The sequence below is a fragment of the Macaca fascicularis genome, chromosome 2, assembly GCF_037993035.2.
Source record: "Macaca fascicularis isolate 582-1 chromosome 2, T2T-MFA8v1.1".
Taxonomy (NCBI): Eukaryota; Metazoa; Chordata; class Mammalia; order Primates; family Cercopithecidae; genus Macaca; species Macaca fascicularis.
The window spans coordinates 141,094,294-141,116,199 of record NC_088376.1 but is presented as its reverse complement, the minus strand read 5'-3'; the positions used below and the strand labels follow the sequence as shown (position 1 = coordinate 141,116,199).

General features: G+C 38.5%; 1 protein-coding gene across 12 annotated transcripts in view; it reads right to left on the bottom strand.

Moving 5' to 3' along the window:
* CNTN4 (contactin 4) overlaps nt 1-21,906 on the bottom strand; it is a 975,847-nt gene that overhangs the window by 173,156 nt on the left and 780,785 nt on the right. For all 12 annotated transcript variants that reach the window (XM_045384783.3, XM_045384784.3, XM_005547640.5 and 9 more), the window contains 2 exons: nt 12,602-12,704; nt 8,804-8,988 (listed from right to left, as the gene is read on the bottom strand). In XM_045384783.3, the coding sequence (XP_045240718.1) occupies nt 8,804-8,988; nt 12,602-12,704 (288 nt within the window). The remainder of the gene's footprint in view (nt 1-8,803; nt 8,989-12,601; nt 12,705-21,906) is intronic.

The window sequence follows — 21,906 nt, the reverse complement described above, 5'->3', positions numbered from 1 at the left end:
TTAGTTTGAACCTAATGATGTCTAACACTCCTTTTTATTTTATTTTTATTTATTTATTTTTTTGACACGGAGTCTCACTCTGTCACCCAGGCTGGAGTGCAGTGGCGTGATCTCGGCTCACTGCAAGCTTCGCCTCCCAGGTTCACACCATTCTTCTGCCTCAGCCTCCCAAGCAGCTGAGACTACAGGTGCCCGCCACCGCACCTGGCTAATTTTTTGCGTTTTTAGTAGAGATGGGGTTTCATCACGTTAGCCAGGATGGTTTCCATCTCCTGACCTCGTGATCCACCTGCCTTGGACTCCCAAAGTGCTGGATTACAGGCGTGAGCCACTATGCACGGCCTCTCCTTTTGATTTTAATAAGTGAAACCTTTAGCCTTTAGATTGTCTCTTAAACCAACAGGATTCACAGTTCTCCTAGTTTTTTTTGTTAATTTGTACTTCATTCACACACTCGTATTTATGGCTTCTTCATGTCTACCTAAGTTAAAACTGACTTGCTTCTGGCAATGGTATGGGAAATGCCATCAGGCCAATCCTTTCACAGATAGCACAGATAGCAATGATAAACTCAAATCAGAATACAAAAAACCAACTATATGAAGATACACTAAAAGGCAACTCAAAGCTGGCATATTTCTATTAATAGGTATTCATCAATACATAAAGCAAACATAACTGTAGGAAGTAATCTGTGTATCAGATAACAAATAAGATTTCTGAATGTGCTCTGCCTCCTGTAAATGCTACAAAAATTAGGAGAACATTATCATTATTTCATATCTTTAGGTTAATATTGAAAGTCTTCTGTCACCTGGCCAGGTGCAGTGGCTCACGCCTGTAATCCCAGCACTTTGGGAGGCCGAGGCAGGTGGATCACTTGAGGTAAGGAGTTTGAAACCAGCCTGGTCAACATGGTAAAACCCCGTCTCTGCTAAAAATACAAAAATTAGCCGGGCATGGTGGTGCCTGTCTGTAGTCCCAGCTACTCAGGAGGCTGAGGCGCGAGAATCACTTGAGCCTGGGAGGCAGAGGTTGCAGTGAGCTGAGATCGTACCACTGTACTCCAGCCTGGGCGACAGAGCGAGACTCTGTCTCAAAAATAAATTAATAAATACGTAAATGAAAATGAAGTCTTCTGCCATCTGGTTTTACATCTCTTACTTTCTGTCCAACTATGCCCAGTGAATCCACAGCTCCTGGTGAATAAGGGTCTCTGTCCTCCACTCCAAGAAGTCAGTTCAGAACTTTATGAATGAGTTATAGAATAAAAAAAATGTAAATCAGCAATATGTGCATTTTCAAAAAGGCTGTTGGGCCTGATTTACTCAATTATACCCAGATCAATCAAGCTATGACTCTAACCTTACATAGATTAATTTCTCTATATTTCTTTATTTTTATCTTCAAAGCCTCTACCTAATGTTTCCCTGAATCTGCTCTTACTCAGCTGAATCCATCCTCTTCTCTTTCCCTTATACACCTTGAGTTCAGTCTGAAATGCAATCAGTAATGGAAACTACTAATATATGAAATATCTAATCAGCTTCACTTTACACACATCATTTCTAAACCTCATAATATTCAGATTAAGTGGACTTGCACTCATTTTATAGATAAGACCCAGAGACATTAACACCCAGATTCAGAAAGTGGCTCAGTTAGCAATGGTACACAGGCCTGCTTGGCTCCAACATCCATTCTCTCTCCAGAGCCTCTCAAAAAATATCCAACCCTATCGCAAATGACAATGGGAGCATTCTTTTGAATGTATCCTTCTTAAAGTGCAATCTAAGAACCACTGTAGGTCCCCAAGTTTCCTTAAGGGAGTCCATTATGTCCTCTCTTTCCAATTACACATGTGTCAGACCATATTTTCTTCATATACTTCAATCGAAACAAAATATCATGACAGAATGAATACAGAAGTATATAGGAGAATGCACCTGTATTCTACTAAGACAGACATGAAAGAGATTTGCAATAATATAAACCATGCCACTCTTTTCATTAAATATTTTTGTTTGGAAAAATATAGTCAGTTTTCTTATAGTATGTTAATTATTTCTAATGTATACTGGTTGTATTTTTGCCATTTTAAAGTAAGTTAAGTTCTAAGTTAAATTCTCCATTTAAATTAATAATACGGCATATATGGGTAGATATCGCTCACATAAGCAAAAGCTCTTTGAGCTATCCAATAATTTTTCAGGGTAAAAAGGAGTGCTTAAACCAACAGTTTGAACACTCCTGCTTAGATAAGCAGAGGAGCTTTTAGATAAATAAATCAACTTAAGCAAAACTTCCTATAAGTAAATTTAAACAATATTCATTGATGAATAAAAAAAAAATGTAACTGTGACATTTTGCCTTCTCTGGGACTACAGAGTGAGACTTGAATTGCATTTCAATATATTGTCCTTGATATGACTCTTTCATGCTTAAAGTTTCTCATTAGGTGAGGACTTTATGCCTCCACTCCTATATTAATTTTCTCTGACTACTATTCACAACATTTCCTCAATGTGTACCCCTTGAAAACTGCAGCAACACACTTTATTGGAACTACCAGATTAAAAAAAGAAAGAAAAAATTGTTGACTTTATCTTAAGTGACACTCATGGGAATTCAGGGTATCAATATCAGTTCTGTTTAGGACAACTAAGCAAACTGTTGCTCTACTGTGAAATTACCTTATCTACTGTGTTCAATTTTTGGTCTCTCTGCCCTTTAAGCCTCTTTGCGGGGCTGAATATTATCTTGTGATCCCATATACATAGCACATCCATGGGGAATTAGTATGCTCTGCTGTAAGATGCTTCAGTATTCATTTATTGATGACCTTAGAGATACTCAAACACCATTTGCAGTGTCATCAAGTCTACAGTTTTGCCTTTAGAGGCAAAAGACTGTAGCACAAAGGGTCTAGACATTTAGTCTTACATGTAATTTGAAGAAGGAAAAAAGAGTTTTTTTGGACTCAATAACCAGGTGACCAACTTAGAAAATAGAAAGTGAAAAAGTCAGTTGTTCATCCAGATGTTGTCATTTGTGACACTGGTAATGGAAAATGCAAGAAAGAGTATCTGGATGATTGACGGATTTTTTTTTTTACCTTACCTATTGTATTAAAATGTTGCATTGGCAGGAAAAGTAACACAGGTAGAATAGCAGAAAAAAGCAGTTCTAGCTGTGATTCCCATTCATTGCATTACCTTGAATAAGTTATTTTATATCTCTGGATCTTATTTGCTTTAATTATAAAAACCAAAGGGCTAGCCCCAGCAGTTACTTCCAGCTTAAGTATTACTGGATTCTGTGAAATACAGCCTTGTTTACTGCTTAAATATTAGATTCCTCATTTCCTAATTATAAAAATGGTTTTACTCTCATAACACCCGTTACAAAGAGAAGAAATTGTACAAAGATATTAAATATCAGGATCTTTTAGTTCACATTTCATTCTACTAAATGATGACTATAATTCTATCAGTCTTTTGGGCAAAAAGGAAGTGACTACAGAGACAGAATGAAGTGCAAAGATGAATAATTATCAAGTGAATTGAATCCATTTTATACTTCCCTTTCCTTTCTTCAAAGATAATTGCCTTAACACTCTCATTCTACTTTGTGTAGACTGGCTACAATGCCTGATGTGACAGTAAGCTGTTAGCTTCCCAGAGTAGTAGGAACACCTTCTCTTGCATGTAATTTAAACTTCAGCTTCACAATACCATGGGGGGACAGCCTAAACATACAGTATTCTCACCATGTGGTTCTCAGACAAGCAGCATCAACATTACTTGGGAATTTACTAGAAATGCAAATTATTGGTCTTACTCTGGACTTACCAAATCAAAGCCTCCATCTGGTGTGTTCCCACTGGGAACATAGAACGGGACCCAGAATTCTGTGTTGTAATAAGACTTCCAAGTTATTCTGATGCACACTGAAGTTTCAGAACCTCTAGCACAGCATTTGAAATCTAGCTCTGTTTTTTACTGTATAAACTTAAATCAATTACTTTAATCTCTTTGGGACTCAATTTCCATATCTATAAACTAGACAGATGTAGGAATGAAATGAGAATATCCTATTGGCTCTAACTCCAAGATATATCTCAAGTCTCTCCATTTCTCCTCCTCTCTTACGTCCTAATCAACAATATCTCTCACCTGGATATTGGCAATGGCCTCCTAACTAGTTGTCTGGCTTTCACTCTTGGTTTCCAATCATCCATTCACCACAAAACAACCTGAGTGGTCTTTTAAAAACATTAATCAAATCGAGTCACCCTCCTGCCTTGAAAGGCTGTAATGGCTTCCCACTATACTCAGAGAATAAATCCCAAACTCTGTGCCTGGCTTACAAAGTACTGCAGTCTGTCACCTTCCTAAGGTTCCAACCTTTGCCCCTTGCTCACTACGATTTAGTTAACACTGACTTCCCTGCTGCATATCAAGAACGTCAAGTAGTTTTCTGCCTCAGAGCCTTTGCACTTCCTCACCTTCTGCTAGGAATGCACTTCCCCTTGAAAGCCTAGCTCATTTTCATCCTTTTGGTTTTGGGTCAGAGGGCCATTCTCAGACAAGTCTTTCCTGACTACCTCATCTTATGAAATCTTTCTCTTGCTCTCAGCTACTTTCTATCATATCGATCTAATTATTTAATTATTTATTCGAGATGGAGTCTTGCTCTGTTGCCCAGGCTGGAGTGCAGTGAGTGGCACAACCTCGGCTCACTGGAACCTCCGCCTCCTGGGTTCAAGTGATTCTCCTGCCTCAGCCTCCCGAGTAGCTGGGACTACCAGCATGCACGACCACCACACCCAGCTAATTTTCATATTTTAGTAGAAACGGGGCTGGTTTCGAATTCCTGGCCTCAAGTGACTCACCCACCTAGGCCTCCCAAAGTGCTGGGATTACAGGTGTGAGCCACTGCACCTGGCCAGTCAACCTAATTATTTTCTTTATCACTCTTACCAGAAAATAAAATGTCCTAGTTAATTTATTTGTTTAATAGTGCATTTCGCTTAACTTCCAGTAAAATATTAGGTCCTTGAGGGCAGAGATTTTGTCTTGCAACCATAGTGCCTAATAATGCCTCCCATATGGTAGGCAATTAAAAAAAATCTGTTAAACAAGTAAATAATATATTCAAGTCATTTTGGAAAATGTTTATCTTTAGTAACAAAGATCCATAGCATTTTACCACTGAAATACAATCTATTTTTAGGAAGTTTTTTAATGCCAAAAAAGACTGAGAAAAGTAGATTAAACTAGACCACGATAGCCAAGTACAGGTTATAGTAAAAACAAATTGGGAAGATGGGGTAGGGTAAAAATGTTCTATGCCTGAACTTGCTTCAGTTCTTCATACATACCAAACATGAGTAGCACAGGCTAACTTGAAGACATGGCCACAGTAGGGACAAACCAACGGGCAATAGGACTTCCATTATTCAGACAACGGGAACAATGATCATGCCCAGCAGGCTTTTGAAAGAAGGTAAAATGTTTTTAATGCAAGAAGGAAAAAAATGGCCATTTTACCAACCCTGAATAGGAGTTAGCACACTTGTGGTTGCTGAAGTAGACAGCTGATGAATGCAATAAACTTGGAACCCAAAGAAGCAGGTTTCTAAGCTCAAACCCATGGTTTATAATCCCTAAGTGCAGCACACCTTAGTGTTGTAAGAAATTCTTGTCAACAAAGACAGAATGTTCATGGATAAGTGACTGGGGTACTCTTTCACCTTTTATGATCTACATGGTGATTTTAATTATAATAATTCATTTAAATAGGAGGCCTGTGCAGCTGGATATTACAAACACAGCACTGGGAAGACCCAGACCAGAAAAAAGTGTGAGGAAAAAAGATGACAGCCAAGTGCTCATGTATAATTAAGCTCTCCTGTGACTGTGACAATGAAAACAATTAGATAATTTTTGTCACTGATATGCTAGATAAGGAAAAACAAAAGAATAAACATAAATGCAATAGCCAAGTGCTATGGAAGTCAGCTGATCTGACAGTTTTTAATACCAAGCATGGTTGACAAGTGAAGTAAGGCTGAGTTATCTTCAGAAAGCAGGCAAATTTTATTTTATTCTGCTCTTTTTCCCATGCATGGCTGCAGATAACTCCATTTAAAAAGGAAACATTGTTAGAACCTGATTTTCGTCTCCAGGGCAGGATCCCTGAAAAAAAACATTTCCCTGCACAGGGCTGGGAGCCAGTGACAAAGTAGATTTTCCATAACAGTAACCCTGGGGTGCTCTATTTCCAGTGCAGGAAACCTCTAACCCACAGGAAAGCAGTATACCAACCCCCGGCTACAGAAAATTTCATACCAGTTTAACATACTGAGAGCAGGAATTTCACTTAACAGAAAATCATGAAAGTTAAAATGACTTTATTCAATTAGTTAAGCTACTCAAATAACATTTAGGAGCAGCCACCACTGAACTGAAGAGACTATTCAACTAAGAAAAAAGAGAAAACGTTGGCCAATTACCTGAATATTTACAGATTGTCCCTATTTGATATAGAAAAAATAATTATTACATTGGTGAGAAAAATGAGACCTAAACAGTTAAAAATACACAGCCATAGCATCTCACTGAATAAATCTGTAACTTACAGTCTCGTATTTTTGCAGTCAGTTAACTGTGGTGTCTTTTGCTTTACAACCCATCAAATAAGATACCAACTATGACAGTTTAAGAGGAAAGCAAAGATTAAATATCAAGTCTGTCATCTGGCATGAGTAGAGTCAGTCCTCTAATATTCTTGAAGATAGACGAATGATGAAAGAGAAGTGCAGATTTATTCAAACAGCTATTGCCCAGCTCATCAAGTGAAGTATTAACACTTTCTACAACTCTGTGTGTTCTCCCGCCCCAGAAGCTGCATCAGGGGAACGTGAGTCCAAAATGCTGAGAGTCACTTAAGGGAGGTCATTGAAGGCTGGCTGATAGTGGAAATCTCCGCCCAGTTTCCAATCAAGCTTTTAAAAAACGTTATGTGATTATCGATCAGAATTCTTTGGCCATAGTTTTTTCTTTTTTTCCTTCCTCCCTTTCCTTTTCCCTTTCCCTCCCTTCCTCCCTTCCTTGCATTTCTTTCTTTCTTTTTGGAAGACAGAGCTTTATTAGCCTGCCTGGTGGTCATTCTGACAGGCTAGGAAGTGTAGCCTCCCTTGGTCAGAAGCTGTAAACTGGCACTTCGAAGGAGGAGCAAAGGGAACAAACAGGAATTTGTGCTGAATGGAGTGGCCTAATATACATATTTGATAAGCTACAGGAGGAGTCACGGATATTTATGAAAGGAGAAACATGTGCTTGTGCAACTGAGTTTCATGGGTTCTGTGTATGAAATATATACATATGTATATATGAATATACAAATTTAATAAGTCATAGGAGAAGTCATGGATATTTATGAAAGGAGAACCATCTGCATGTGCAACCCTTCATGGGTTTCGGGTATGAAAAATGGCAGTATTAGCATCTGAGGGTGGAGGTTTTGGCTCTGTGATGTCAAAAGGTAGACCAGAGGACATGAAACCCCTCATAGCACATCCTCCCTAGAATGACAGAACCATTCTGTGTTGGCGGTCTTTTATCAGGCAAAAAATAAGGGGCAGCATCAGGTGGGTGGTTGATATCAGTGATGGAGTCTTTTCAAAGGGCTAGATTGTATTTAGCCCTTAGGAAAGAAAGGCTCATTGCTGTTAGCGAGGGAGCGGGTATAGCTAGATGTGTCTGACATTACCCTCCCATCATGGCCAAGAACTCATTTTTCAATGCTAATTTGGCCCCTCCCCCTTAGCCATGAGGGGTCCCCTTCTTTCTACTGGAGGGCTTAGAACTTTGGTCATATCTTAAAACCAAAATGCTTTATAAGAAGAATTAGTGAAATAAATAGACTTTTGTGGGATCAATCACTGCAAGAAAGAAGAACATTTAAAGCTTTAGAACTACTCTCATTATTTTAATATGCATTGTTGTTTGTTTAAACCATTCTTAAATAATTATCAACCTATAGTATTTGTTTTCTGTATCCCAGACAGATGGGATTCTGGCATGCTCCAATTTGGCAGAACTCAGTTTGCTTTCAAAATGCCTATCCAATGAAATCCTTTTCTAGATTTCAAATCAATATCCTAACAGGGTTTCCAAGATGGTCTCAATAATGACCATGGGCTAGTGGTTTTACATTTATATTATTTGGATCAATGCTCATGATTTGATTGGAATAGGAGCAGCTGCACATAAAATGTCTTTGGGGTGAGAGAGATTTGTCACATTCCACTCTGATAAGAACTAAATTTGGACAGCTTGCATTTTGAAATGTTCATGGTACCACATTAAATTGCTACCAAATAGGAGCAATTACAAAAGATTAACACAAGCCTCAAATCAAAATTCTAATGAAGAAAAGCACAGAGCTTTAAAAAAAGATAAATCAGGAGCAGGAATAATAAAATGTTTCCTGTGTCAGGTTTACAGCTTGAGCAAAGAGAAAAAACAGACTTCTTTGCAAGTGTGTTCACACTAATATCCATCCTCCAAACACATCAGCCTAATGTCTTCCTCTCTGCTCCATCAACATCCTTGCCCCCCACCCTCACTCTCCACACCCAGAATCAACCAGGGCTAATTATGGAGCAAACCATGAGTTTCACATAATCCTGTGCTGCACAATCTTTCCCAAAATGCCTGAATGCCTCTCAGCTTATGATTTCAATATCAGGAAGTTCTGTAGTACTACAAACAATAAACTGAAATCATACACTTACCATAAAAAGTTAGCTGTCCCCTTGCTACATTTTTCCCTCTGGAATTTTCAGCCACACATTCATATAAACCGGCATCCTCCTGCTGAAAATTAGGGATCTCAAGAATTCCATTTGACTTGTGTCTTCTGGCTTTCCTTGCTATCGGCTTTCCATCAGCTCTTCGCCAGATAATAGTTGGTACCGGACTGATAGCAAGAATAAAAAGGAGTGAATCAAACTAGAGAAAACTGAACCTTTTATTTGAACCTAAACCCCTTCCTTCTTGGTTCTACACATATAAGCTTGCAGTGTTTTGCAAATTTCATTCATTCCTCTATCTCCATTACAATTTTAATCATATCCACATCTCTAGTATTATTTATTTAGTGTTCTTAAAATCAAATAACTTTTCTTAACTTTAAATAAAGTGATCTGGCAGGGCACAGTGACTCACACCTGTAATCCTGGCACTTTGGGAGGCCGAGGTGGGCAGATCATTTGAGGTCAGGAGTTTGAAACCAGCCTGGCCAACATGGTGAAACCCTGTCTCTACTAAAAATACAAAAAAATTAGCTGGGCATGGTGGCAGGTGCCTGTAATCTGAGCCACTCAGGAGGCCAAGGCAGGAGGATCACTTGAACACTTAAACCCGGGAAGCGGAAGTTGCAGTGAGCCGAGATCGCACTACTGCACTCCAGCCTGGGCGACAGAGCGAGACTTTGTCTCGGCGGGGGGGGGGGGGGGGGGGGGGGGGGAAGTGATCTAGTTCCTAAACATTATTATCATTGAAATAAAAACAGATTTTTATATGTCATATATGTTTTCTCATCCTGTTTCTCTTTTCTTTTCTTTTTTTTTTTTGAGACAGAGTATCGCTCTGTCACCAGGCTGGAGTGCAGTGGTGCAGTTTTGGCTCACTGCAACCTCCATCTCCTGGGTTCAAGTGATTCGTGATTCTCCCGCCTCAGCCTCCCAAGTAGCTGGGACTACAGGCGCCTGCCACCATGCCCAGCTAATTTTTGTATTTTTAGTAGAGATGAGGTTTCACTCATACATGTTTTTTTCTAAATAAAAAATATGAAAATAAAAATGTTCATGTGCATTTGTGGCAAATTAAAGATAGCTGCAAATTCTTTCACATTCCTCCCATTGAGATGAGGTCTATGTCCCCTCCCCTTGAGCCTGGTAGCTCTTTTTAACCACTTTGACTAATAAATAAGACAGAAGAGATGTTGTAGGATCAAAGCTCAGGTGTTAAGAAACTGGCAGCTTCAGCTTTCTGTCTCATGGCAGCCCTGAGCTGTCCTACGAGAAGAGTGAATACCTTGAGACTGCCAGGAAGGAGAGGCTGTAAGCCTTCCAGATGACAGTCTCAGTGACACCAGCCTCTCAACATCCCCAACAAAATACCAGAAGTGTGAGACATAAGAGAAACAATGTATTTCCATAAATCTATGTACCAACAATGCAAGTGCCCTACTTTGAGAAATACCCAAATAATGAATAAATGATAGTAGAAATAATGAGCTCATAAAATTTGGGAGACACAACCTATTGCTGACATAGAGGATGGGTTCACTCGAGGTACATTGTTTCGGACAACATGGTTTTTCTCCTTGTCATTTATATATTGAGAAGCTTACCAACTCATAGCAGTCCATTTGGAAGATGGGTTGGGGAAACTGTTTAAAATAGTGAGAAAAGGAAGGATGCCATCTGTGAGATCTTTATGTACTCTCAAGGCATCTATCATCCTACTGCCATAACTGTTAGAACATATCTTAAATTGCAGAGAGGGCCTCATTGAATCTGCAAATCAATGGTTTAGTGAGCTAACCACAGCTTTTAAGATTGTGGCTTCCTGGCAGGGGATACAATTATTTACTTATTTATTTTTCACAAAAACACACACAGAGAAGTAATTAGACTAAAGACTTGCTAATCTTCTCTGGGAAACCTGAGATGGTATTTAAAACATTAAAGCCATCAACTCCACTATATTTGTTTTAGAATAATTTGAGTTCGTTAGACAGACACTAACTCAAAATGCAGAAAGGCTCTATGAAAAGTACATAATCGGTGTCTTTATACTGATGAGATATGCACTTAATATATGCCTTTAAAAATAACCATATTGAGACGTAGTCTTTCTGCTTTTAAGTGGGCAATGAGGATGTGTTTCAGCAGCTGGATGTGCATACCCAAACATTTCTGTGTAGACTGAAGAAGCCAATTTGGGTTTTTTTGTTTTTATTCCAGCACTATTCAAACAGTGTGAATAGAGTTTCATTCATAACCCCCTTTGAAGTGTGAACAATGTGAATTCTGCTCTTTCTTCACAGATGATTTTTCAAGGTGTCATCAAATGTATATCTAGACTACCCAGTTACCTGCTCGCATCTTTAATTTCATATATATAAAAATGCTTATACATGCATAAATACTTTAAAATAAAAATAAAAAGTCTAATCATATTATACTGTTAGCGATCTGCTTTTGTTCTCTTAGCAATAAATTATGGGCATTTTCTATGTCTTAAATGTTGTTTTGCAAGTTGACTTTTAATGTCTGTAGAATGTTCAATCCTACAGTTATGTCATAATTTATTTAATATAAGTTTTCAGGACGTAAAAAATTACTACTGTATTGTACTGTACCAAAGTAAAGATACTACTGTAGCTTATCTGTCCTGACTTGAAAACACATGGAAACCAAAACAACCTTTCTATTAGAACTGACAATAAAATGAAAAAAGGAACCTTTTCTATGATTGCTGGAAAACACAAAAATCCTAAGAAAATAGATTACACGCTGATATAAGGATTGGTAGAGTTAGTGTTGCCTGGCTCCCTGGCTTGGGCCTACAATCCCAGCACTTTGACAAGCAAAGTTGGGAGGATAACTCATCCAGGAGTCCAAGACTAGCCTAGACAACATACCCAGATCCTGCCTCTACCAAAAAAAAAAAAAAAGAAAAAAAGAAAAAGTGTTGTTGCCTTAGTGAACATGTGGGCACAGGAAAAAGAGAGTTAGTAATGGGTTTGTCAGATAGATGGGGCTCGGCGTAAAGACTGACATGGATCATTGAAATCCACAGAAGATATCAAAATTCTCACTTCAGATAATAGTTTACACTGTTTATGCCAAATCTTTATTGCTGGTTACTGGCAAATAAAAATCCCAACCGATGTGCATTTCATGTTCTTTATGCCCTCTGATATATTCTCCATGGAAAAGCTAACTAGTTTCTAAGTAGGCTTTTCTCAAGAAAGTCCACACTGAAACAATTTTCGGACAACTTTGCAAAACAGACTCTCTTAGAGAATAACACGTCTTACCTATCTCTAGCCGGAGCAGAAGAAAATCCAAAGTAGAGAGAAGAGACTGACAGTTTAAAAAGAAATTCAAGAAAAGTCTGATGCATCCTCTATAAACTGGGGCCAAAATGAAAATCCATATTTTTCCAAATAGTCAGCTTAACTGTACCTCAAATGGAGGCCACTGTTTTCCTGTCATTCTGGGTTAGACAGCATGCACATTACAGGTCATAATAATATAACAAAATACTTTTTCAGAATTGCCCATTCTCTTCTCCTTTGTGGCCATGTCAGTTGTGGCAGCCTAATCCTTCTTGCACCATTACATGTCCTCTCTCCATGGTGGGGTGCAGAATCCAAGATGCATACACAGAATTACAAAGAGAAAGGCTTCACCTGCTTTTCAGTCACCTGAGAAACCATCACTGTGAACAGTGCAAGAAAAACTCTATACCTGCTCAAGCTGAAGCGAGGATAAGAAGGAATGCAAACCAGAACTTACTTTCCTAGAGCAAAGCATTCCAGCTTCACCGTTGCTCCTTTTGCAGTTGGAACTGTTTCTGGGAACTGCACTTCTATTTTGGGCTCATATTCACCCATCACTCCTGTGAATAAATAAAGGAGCTAAGTCTTGGAGATTCTTTTAAAATGTATAAAATGTAAAACTCATTTTTCAGTTAATGTAGAATGCTCATACACATCATTATGTGCACAATTAATTCCTTCATTTAAAGCAGGTCCTATCTCTAGCAGTCATGAATTGTGGCTCTTCTCCCAGTTACTGCTACAGAAAAATTTGTATTGCAGAACCACATCATCTACCTGGATTAAACTCTCCATGCATACAACTTTGCCCCTTGAAAGTATTGTTTTAAGGTAGTCTTAAGGAAAAAAAAGGAGAAGGGGATACAGTGCTAGTCATCAGGAAAATTAAATTATCTCTTTGGAAGCATACTGCAGAAAAATTTGTAACATTTATTAATAAAAGTACTTAAAATACTTGCATGCTTAATTATGTCTATAAAACAAAACAATTTTTCTGAGTAACCATTCTGTGGCCACAACTTTTACTTTCATTTCCAAGGCCAATATAAATGAATCATAAATTAGTATATTCAATGTAACATCAAATGCCTGTATTTTTATTACATTTTGGACCTGTGAGAAAAGAATAACAAGATACAACTGTAGAAAACACTTAAGTTATACCTATCTTGCCAATGGCAAACTTATTTAGAGGGTCATATTCTCCCACTTTTCCTATATCCTGGAAAATGACTGTACAATTATGCCCAAGGTAACACAGTCTAACAAACTAAGTCCATGCTTTGTAATGAAATACTTATCAGTTCTTTCTTTCTTTTCTTTATTTTTTTTGAGACGAAGTCTCACTCTGTCACCCAGGCTAGAGTGCGGTGGCAGGATCCTGGTTCACTGCAATCTCTGCTTCCCAGGTTCAAGCGATTCTCCTACTTCAGCCTCCCCAAGTAGCTGGGACTACAGTTCTGCACCACCAGGCCAAGCTAATTTTTTTGTATTTTTAGTAGAGATGAGGTTTCACCATGTTGGCCAGGCTGGTCTCCAACTCCTGGCCTCAAGTGATCCAACTGCCTTGGCCTCCTAAATTGCTGGCATTACAGGCATGAGTCACCACTCCTGGCCTTATCAATTATTTCTTATCAATATATTCTTGACTCCATTTGCCACTGCTCTAATGGTTCTAATACATTTATTCTTATTCCATTTCTGTTCATTTTTTATGATATTTGATTCAACTGTGCCCGTAAAGAGTTTGGAATTACTTAGCTTACTACAAAAAGATAGGGCTCTCCATTTCATCTTTCCTTTAGGCTTCCCATAGTCAGAGGAAAAAAGAGACTGAACCTTAGAAAAAAAGGTTAAAGACAAAAAATGGATGGGGGACAGGTGCAATCACAAAAGAAATGATTTCACTCACTCTGCAGAGGTGAATACTTGCCTTTTTTTTTCTTTTTTTTCTTTTTTTTTTTTTTTTGGAGACTGAGCCTTGCTCTGTTGCCCAGGCTGGAGTGCTGTGGTGCAATCTTGGCTCACTGCAACCTCTGCCTCCCAGGTTTAAGCAATTCTTGTGCCTCAGCTTCCCAAGTAGCTGGGACTACAGGCACGTGCCACCGCACATGGCTACTTTTTGTATTTTCAGTAGTGATGAGGTTTCACCATGTTGGCCAGGCTCGTCTTGAATTCCTGACCTCAGGTGATCTGTCTGCCTCGGCCTCCCAAAGTGCTGGGATTACAGGCATAAGCCACTGCACTCCACTGAGGTGACCCTTTTCATCAGCCATTTCAGAGTTTGAGAAGCATCAAGAGGATCTCCTCAAACTGTGAAAAACAGAATCAACCCTGAGTGTCTGATGACATACAGTCTAGCTAAGTTTGCTGTGAGGTACATTGTTAAAAGTGAAAACTTGAACATAATTGTTCTTCTTGTTGTTGTTTTCATTTTTCTTCCTTTCCTGGAATGACAAGGAGTATTGGATTTGGAAGGGACCTTTGATACCATTTGGTTCAGCGACCTTAATCTTGGTATTATTTTCCTACTTGATGCACACTTTTCTAAGGAGAGTATCCATGGTTAGCAACCTATTCTTGAAGGGACACTTATCCCTCCATAGGTTAAAATCACAATTCTAATCTATCCCTTTCTTTTACAAGCAAGGCTGTAATCTCACAAGTTAAATGGTTTGTCTTTAGTCCCACAGAAAACCAGTCAGTGTTGAAACCCAGGCCCCTGACTCCTCATCTTAATATCTTACAACGGCCTCTCACCATGAAATGAATAACACTACAAAAGTAAGTTAAAATACATTACACCCAAGCTTGACACGTTCAGTCACAAAATCATTCCTCCTTTTTTGGCCAGCCTCTGCTGTCTGAGTTCTCTTGCCCCTGAGTCTGGGCTTGCCTTTCTTTGAGCATCTGCACAAAGCTGGCCTGGTAAAGACTCAGTGCATACTAACAACAATATTCACACACAGCTGCTGAACTTGCTAACAAACAGCCCGTACAGTTGAATCATCATCCCATAAATATCAGTAGTATGACTTTGAGCGCAGTGAGCAAGTTAACACCTTTTAGTGCTGTGTATATGGCTGTATACTCTGAGAGCAGTGTTAATTAAAGAAAGAATTGCCTTGAGAGAAAGAGGTCTTTCGTCTTCCCAGGGAATCAAGACAGCCTGCACTGCAGTGTATGATGTGTTGCAGGGAGATGAGACAATAAGGTTAAAATACAAGGGCCAAGGAGGTCTTAGAAGTCATCAGGTTTTTTTCCCAGCCTCTCTCTGTCTATAAATATCACATATAAAATTGTGTTTATCTAATCCGGTCATGAAAATTACACCAAGGAGCAAATATATGTCACACGGCCTTGTTTGAAAGAACTAAAATATCATTGGCCCTGCAGAAGACGCAATGTCCCAGATCCCTGAACTGTTATCTCCACGTCCTAAAATCCTGCCTATTTAGGCCCAAACTGAACATCTGCTCTCCCAGAATCCTTTGCCTACTTACTGCCTTCCCCTCTCCTCTGTAGGCCCTACTCTCTAGCCAACAGTGGTCTTTAAATGACTCAAATTATAAAAACTTCTACCTTTGTCTGTTTCCATTGATAATTTTTTGAAAAACAAGTTTTTAAGGTATAATTTACATACTAAAAAGTCCACGAATTTTAAGTGTGCAATCCAATGGCTTTTAGCAAATTTGCTGAGTCATGCCACTATCACCACAATCTAGTTTTAGAACATTTCCATCACCCCAGTGAGATGCCTCATGCCCATTCACAATTAATCCCCATTCCCAGTCTCAGTCCTGGGAAACCTCTAACTTCTTTCTGTCTCTATACATTTGCTTTTTTCTGAATATTTCATATAAATTAAATTGTGCAATATGCGGTCTTTTGTGCCTGGCCTCTTTCACTGAGCATAGTGTTTTCAAGATTCATCCATGTTGTAGCATGTACCAGTAGTTTGTTCCTTTTTATTGCAGAATAATATTCCACTGTATGGATATACCACATTTTCCTTCTCCATTCGCTGGTTGTATTAGTTTCCTAGAGTTGCCTTAACAAAGCATTACAGACTCAGTGGCCCTAAGCAAAATAAATTTATTCTCTTATAGTTCTAGAGGACAGAAGTCATAAATACAGGTGTTGACAGGGCCATGCTCCCTTTGAGACTCTAGGAAGAATCTTTCCTACCTTCTGGTGGTAGCTGTCAATCCTTGGCATTCATTGGCTTATAGTCACATCACTCCATCTTTGCCTCTGTTGTCACGTGACATTCTCTCTGTGTATGTGTTTCTTCCCATTGTGTTCTTAGAAGGACACCAGTAATATTTGATTTAGGGTCCATCTTACCCTACCACGACCTTATCTTTGCTGATTACATCTATGCTGACTCTATTTCTAACTAAGGTCACATTCAGAGGCACTGGGTGTTAGGACTTCACCATATCTATTTGAGGGACAAAATTCAACCCATAACACCAGTTGATGGGCATTTGGGTGGCTTCCACTTTTAGCTATTACCAATAATACTTCCATGAACGTTTACATGCAAGTCTTTGTCTGGGCATATTTTCATGCCCATACAAAGTAAGAGTTATTCTCTACTACTGTCTTGCTTCCGTCATGTTACTTATCACAATTTATAATTCTCATTTATTCATGTGTTTAGCGTCTGCCTTCCATTTAGATGGCAAAACATATAACACCAAATAATGTGTTTGTCTTTTTCATAGCTGTATTCCTAACTTCCATTGCAGGCTCTTCACTTGTAGGTGTTCAGTAAGTAACTACTGACATAAAACATTTTACATATAAATTTCAGGGTACCTCTTAAATAGCAATGCTGTTTCCTATCATCTTTATAGCTAGCTAGCTAGACAGACAGACAGACACACACACACACATACACACACACACACACACACAGCATCTCTTCTATTGTCCTCTTACCTGCTTTAGAGAGAGAAATTCTTCTCATTTTTTTCTGTATCCCTCACAAATCTTAGCCCAATACAAGTAATATGTGAAAAAATGTGATGGGTAAGGATTCGTTGAAGGGAGGAAAAGATGTAGGAATGCAGTGTTTATGCTGTGATATATAATAGCCATTAAGTCAAACATATACTTCTTTCCAGGCATAGAAGTCATTTATGAAGTATAATTGTAGCTTCTAGTACAAGTTCACTAACTTAAGATCATTCTTTACTAAAATGATCTGTATACATTGTTTATCTAGTCACACAGAGTGATTTCTGAGTTGATACACAGTGATCCATATTTATGGCTATAGGAGCGTGAATAACAGAGTCATCAGTAATAACAGATTAATCTGTATATATAGCAGTAGTACAGTACATAAAGAGAAGGATCAGAGATAAAATGGCATCATTTCACTGCTGTTTAAAAATTTTTCATTGTATATAAAGATTGTCCTAGTATTAAAGTCATAAAAACGAGAGAAGCAATTTTCTTCAACTATATTATGAACATTGTTTTGGAACACCTGTGAACTGTTCCATTTAATTTGGTTACAACTGGCACAGGCTATGTTGTTATTTTACTATTTTTTTATTTTAACCATTTTGGCCTTTACTTTCTGCATTAAATTTAAAAGCTGTTGCCTTTTTTGTTTTTTAAGAAACGAAAGGCCCCTTAAAACAGGAGTGCATTTTTCAAGTCATTCTGCTGACCACCTGTACACTTTCGCAATTAATTGGTGCACAGCTGCTCTGGTGATTTACATAATGATTAGGCTAAAAGACTGCGAACATTGATGGAATTGCTCCAGAACCTCCTTTTCATCTTCAAACTATTAAAAAAGGTGGGAAGATGTAAAGGCCTACCCAGATCTATATAACCAAGGCAAAGTAGAAGTAAGGAACACATATAATTTAGTCTGGTTCAACCAAGATATACAACCTCAGCCATACTTCTCTGCTATATGAAATATATGATTTGCCTATAAAGACAACTCTTGCTTTCAATTCTAAATAAAAACACCTAACATAATTTTATGCATAAAGCAAAAATGTCTTAATTCATTAAAATTCATTGCCAATGTTTTATGTTCTTTGGATTAAGAGAGATACAGTAATAGCAATGAAGGTTACAGCACTTGAAATTCCATACATCAAAGTCTTCAGAAGACAGGGGCTTAGTTGTATTAATATTCCAATAAATTAAATAAGTAAATATTCATTTGACACCAATCATAAGCCACGTGCTGTGCCTAGAAATGGGGGCACACTGTGGATAACACAGATCTGATCCTTATAATCATGACATTCATAGGCTACTCTTTTTTAGCACATGGCTTAGTAATGGGGCATATGCAGGCAATAACTAATTGTTTATTGAATAACCAAAAGAGGTGATTTCATGAGGAAGACATGGTGGGCAGTTCTTAAGTATTTTTCCTAAAGCAATGGTTCTCAAACTTTAAATCAACTGAAAGGCTTGAGTTTCTGATTTAGTGGGTTGAGATGTAGCCTATGAATTTGCAATTTTAAGAAGTCCCAGGTGATTTTGATGCTGCTGGTCTGAAGAATACACTTTAAGAACAACTTTCCCAACTATGAGCAAAAGCAAGAAGCTCCACCTAACATTAATAAACATATCCTAAGGGCTAGTCATTGGGAGAGTACTAGCAATGGAGACCCAAATTGAGGGACAAAGTCCATCCAGAGTCTGGACTCTGTAGAAGAACTTGTGGCAACTGTATCCCTTTCAAAACCTGGGTAATTATTAAAGTTGATGCTGATGTCTGTAAGAATGCAGAATTTAACAAAACAACTGGCAATTTAGAGAATATGAAAGAGAAATCAGCAACACATCGTGCTTGTTTAATTACAATTTGCAGAGCACTCTGTTGGCAGAAGGAGACCAGTTTGCAGAGTTGCGTGCCATAAGATTTTTGCCAACACCTGCCTTAGCTGGAATCTGTGCTTACTAAATTTAACTACAGAAGGAACATTTACTAACTTCCACAGAGTGGGATTTTCTAATGAAAAAAAAAGGCAAAAATTGTTTTATGAAAAGTTTCCACATTGACTTTCTTGGGAAACAAGTCATATGATGTATGTATCACTAACCTAAAAATATTTGGAAATATCTGATTAGTCATACAAATTCACTTGACTGTGTTTACCATTTTGCGCTTTTGAAAAAAGGCATGTTTCCCCTTGGGTTGAAGGAGACATACAGATTCTAGTGGACTGTCCAAGTTATCTCTACCACCACCACCACCATCCAGTAGGTGAATTCCCAGAGTTTGAGGCAACAACTGTTGAGACAAGAACCTCCCCACTGCTGAAGAGGAGAGGCAAGGTATCTCAAGGTTGTACATCACCTCTTATAGTCAAGGTTTTAAGGTATCCTCACAGACCTGTGAGAGATGAAAATAAATCTTATGATTTGACTTTAATCAAACCTGCACCACCTTCCTTCCTTTTCAATATTGAAAATGCAGAGATAACCTTTTCCAAGAGACTGTCTCATTTACAGGCAGAGAGGCCAAATACCTCTGCCTGCACTGGACGGTCCTGGTTTTCCTGAATTCCTGAAGTAATGAGCTAATAGTTTCCGGTTTGGGCAATTAGTTATAATGTCATCTTTTAAGCCAACTTTTACCTTCCTTGAAGGAAGTACTCCTATACTTTTCCTACTAAAAAGTTATCCATGTTGTATTGAACTAAACACTATCTCTGTACATGTTGGTCCCAGTTCAAGTCTTCGGAGCCACAAATAACAAGTATTTTAATGGACCGTCTTCAGATATTTAATGATATCATTTTGTCAAGGATTAACAGAGTTTTTCTGTAAAAAGTCAGATAATAAGAATTTTATCTAGGCTTTGTGGGCTCTACAGTCCTGTTACTGCTCAACTCTGCCATTGTAGCTGGAAAGCAGCCATGGCCAAAAGGTAAACAAACGGGAATGGCTGTGTGCCAATAAAACTTTATTTACAAAAATAGATGGTGGGCCAATAAATGCTAGTTGGCTGATCCTTGGCTTAGAGGAAATGGAGACGATAGCAAAGTTTGAAAGAATCAATAGAATCAACAGACAAATTATTAGAACTACAAGAAATTTTAGCAAGCTTGCCAAATACTGAATCACAAGAATAACGGTACCTTCCATATATAGGCAACAGCTAATTAGATAATGTGATTAAAGATAAGATACAACTGTCAGGGTGTGGTACCTCACATCTGTAATCCCAGCACTTTGGGAAGCCGAGATTGGAGGATCACTTGAGATCAGAAGTTCGAGACCAGCCTGGCCAACATGGTGAGTCCCTGTCTCTACTAAAAATACAATAATTAGCCGGGTATGATAGTACATGCCTATAATCTTGGCTACTCGGGAGGCTGGGGCAGGAGAATTGCTTGAACCTGGGAGGCAGAGGTTGCAGTAAGCCAAAACTGCACCACTGCATTCCAGCCTGGGCGACAGAAGGAGACTCTATCTCAAAAAACAAACAAACAAAAACAAATGGATAAGACACAACTTACTATAACAGCAAAAATGATAGAGATTCTAGGAACTAGCCAAGAATACCCAACATTTCTATAGAAAAATTATTTACAGAAACAGGCCACAGGCAAGATTGGCCCGCAGGAAAGAGTTTGCCGATTCCTATTTAAAGCAAATAATGTGCCCACTGCCTGGAATTATTTATTTTCTCTTAGATTGTCTGACTCTTCATGGAAGCCTGGGTTGATTCCCAAGATCAGGCCAGTTTTCTTCACCTTTAAGCTGTGATTATACACCTGATTCCACTGTACCCTTCACTGCTCCATGGTAGTGCTTACCAAAATTGAAACTTAAGTGAATATGCTTTAATTCTCTACTCTCCCCTGAGTATGGCCCCACTCCTGCCTCTAACTGCAATTAGGCTTCTCAGCCAGGCTATAATCCATGAGGGCAGAGAAAGACTTTTGCATCTCTAGAGCCAAGTAGAGAACAGATACTGAATGAAGATTTGTTGGTTAAATGCATGATCAAAAGAATGCCCCAAGTCAACTCAATTCTGGGTTAAACACTTCTCCTTCCCTCTTTCATTTTAAGTCCCTCTATAAATGTATTATTCAGAACTCAATTCAATAATTCCAATAAAGAATGAAACCTTAGACCCTTCATTAACTTGGAATTCTCTAATTCCCATGGGCTGAAATCATGTCTTTTTATTTCACAGAGTGCCACACACAATGAGCACTTAACAGATGCTTCCTAACTGAGTAGCCAAATGGCCATCCAAGACCTTTAGCCCCCATGGACCTGAAATGGAATCGGCTATGCTAGAGGTCTAAAGCTGACTGCCAAGTTTCTAAGCTTGTCAAACCTTCAACACATCCAGAGCCATTAAGACGTTATTAAATCAGATTAGCAATGGCAGTTTAGCAAAATATCTCACATCCTTTAGTCATTTAGATGTTCTCCTCATAAAACATGTTTTACGCCCACAGATCCTCAACTGCGATGTTGTTAGAGAATTAAAAACAAGACATGATTGCTGTGACAAAACCATACAAAGGTTGCAATTAGAAGTGAGAGTAAAATAAAGCAGTGTTTTGGTATAAACTCTAGATCTTAAATAATATAAAATTATGTCTAAGTGGAAGGCATATCTCTACCTGTTGCCTGTCTAAATGCCAGGTCATCAATAAAGGGTTGCAGATCACGTCTCCAATCTAGAAGAGATCTCCTAAACGACTGGGTTCAAAAACCCACTAGGTTAATTAAGTGGCCTGCAAATAAAGCTGT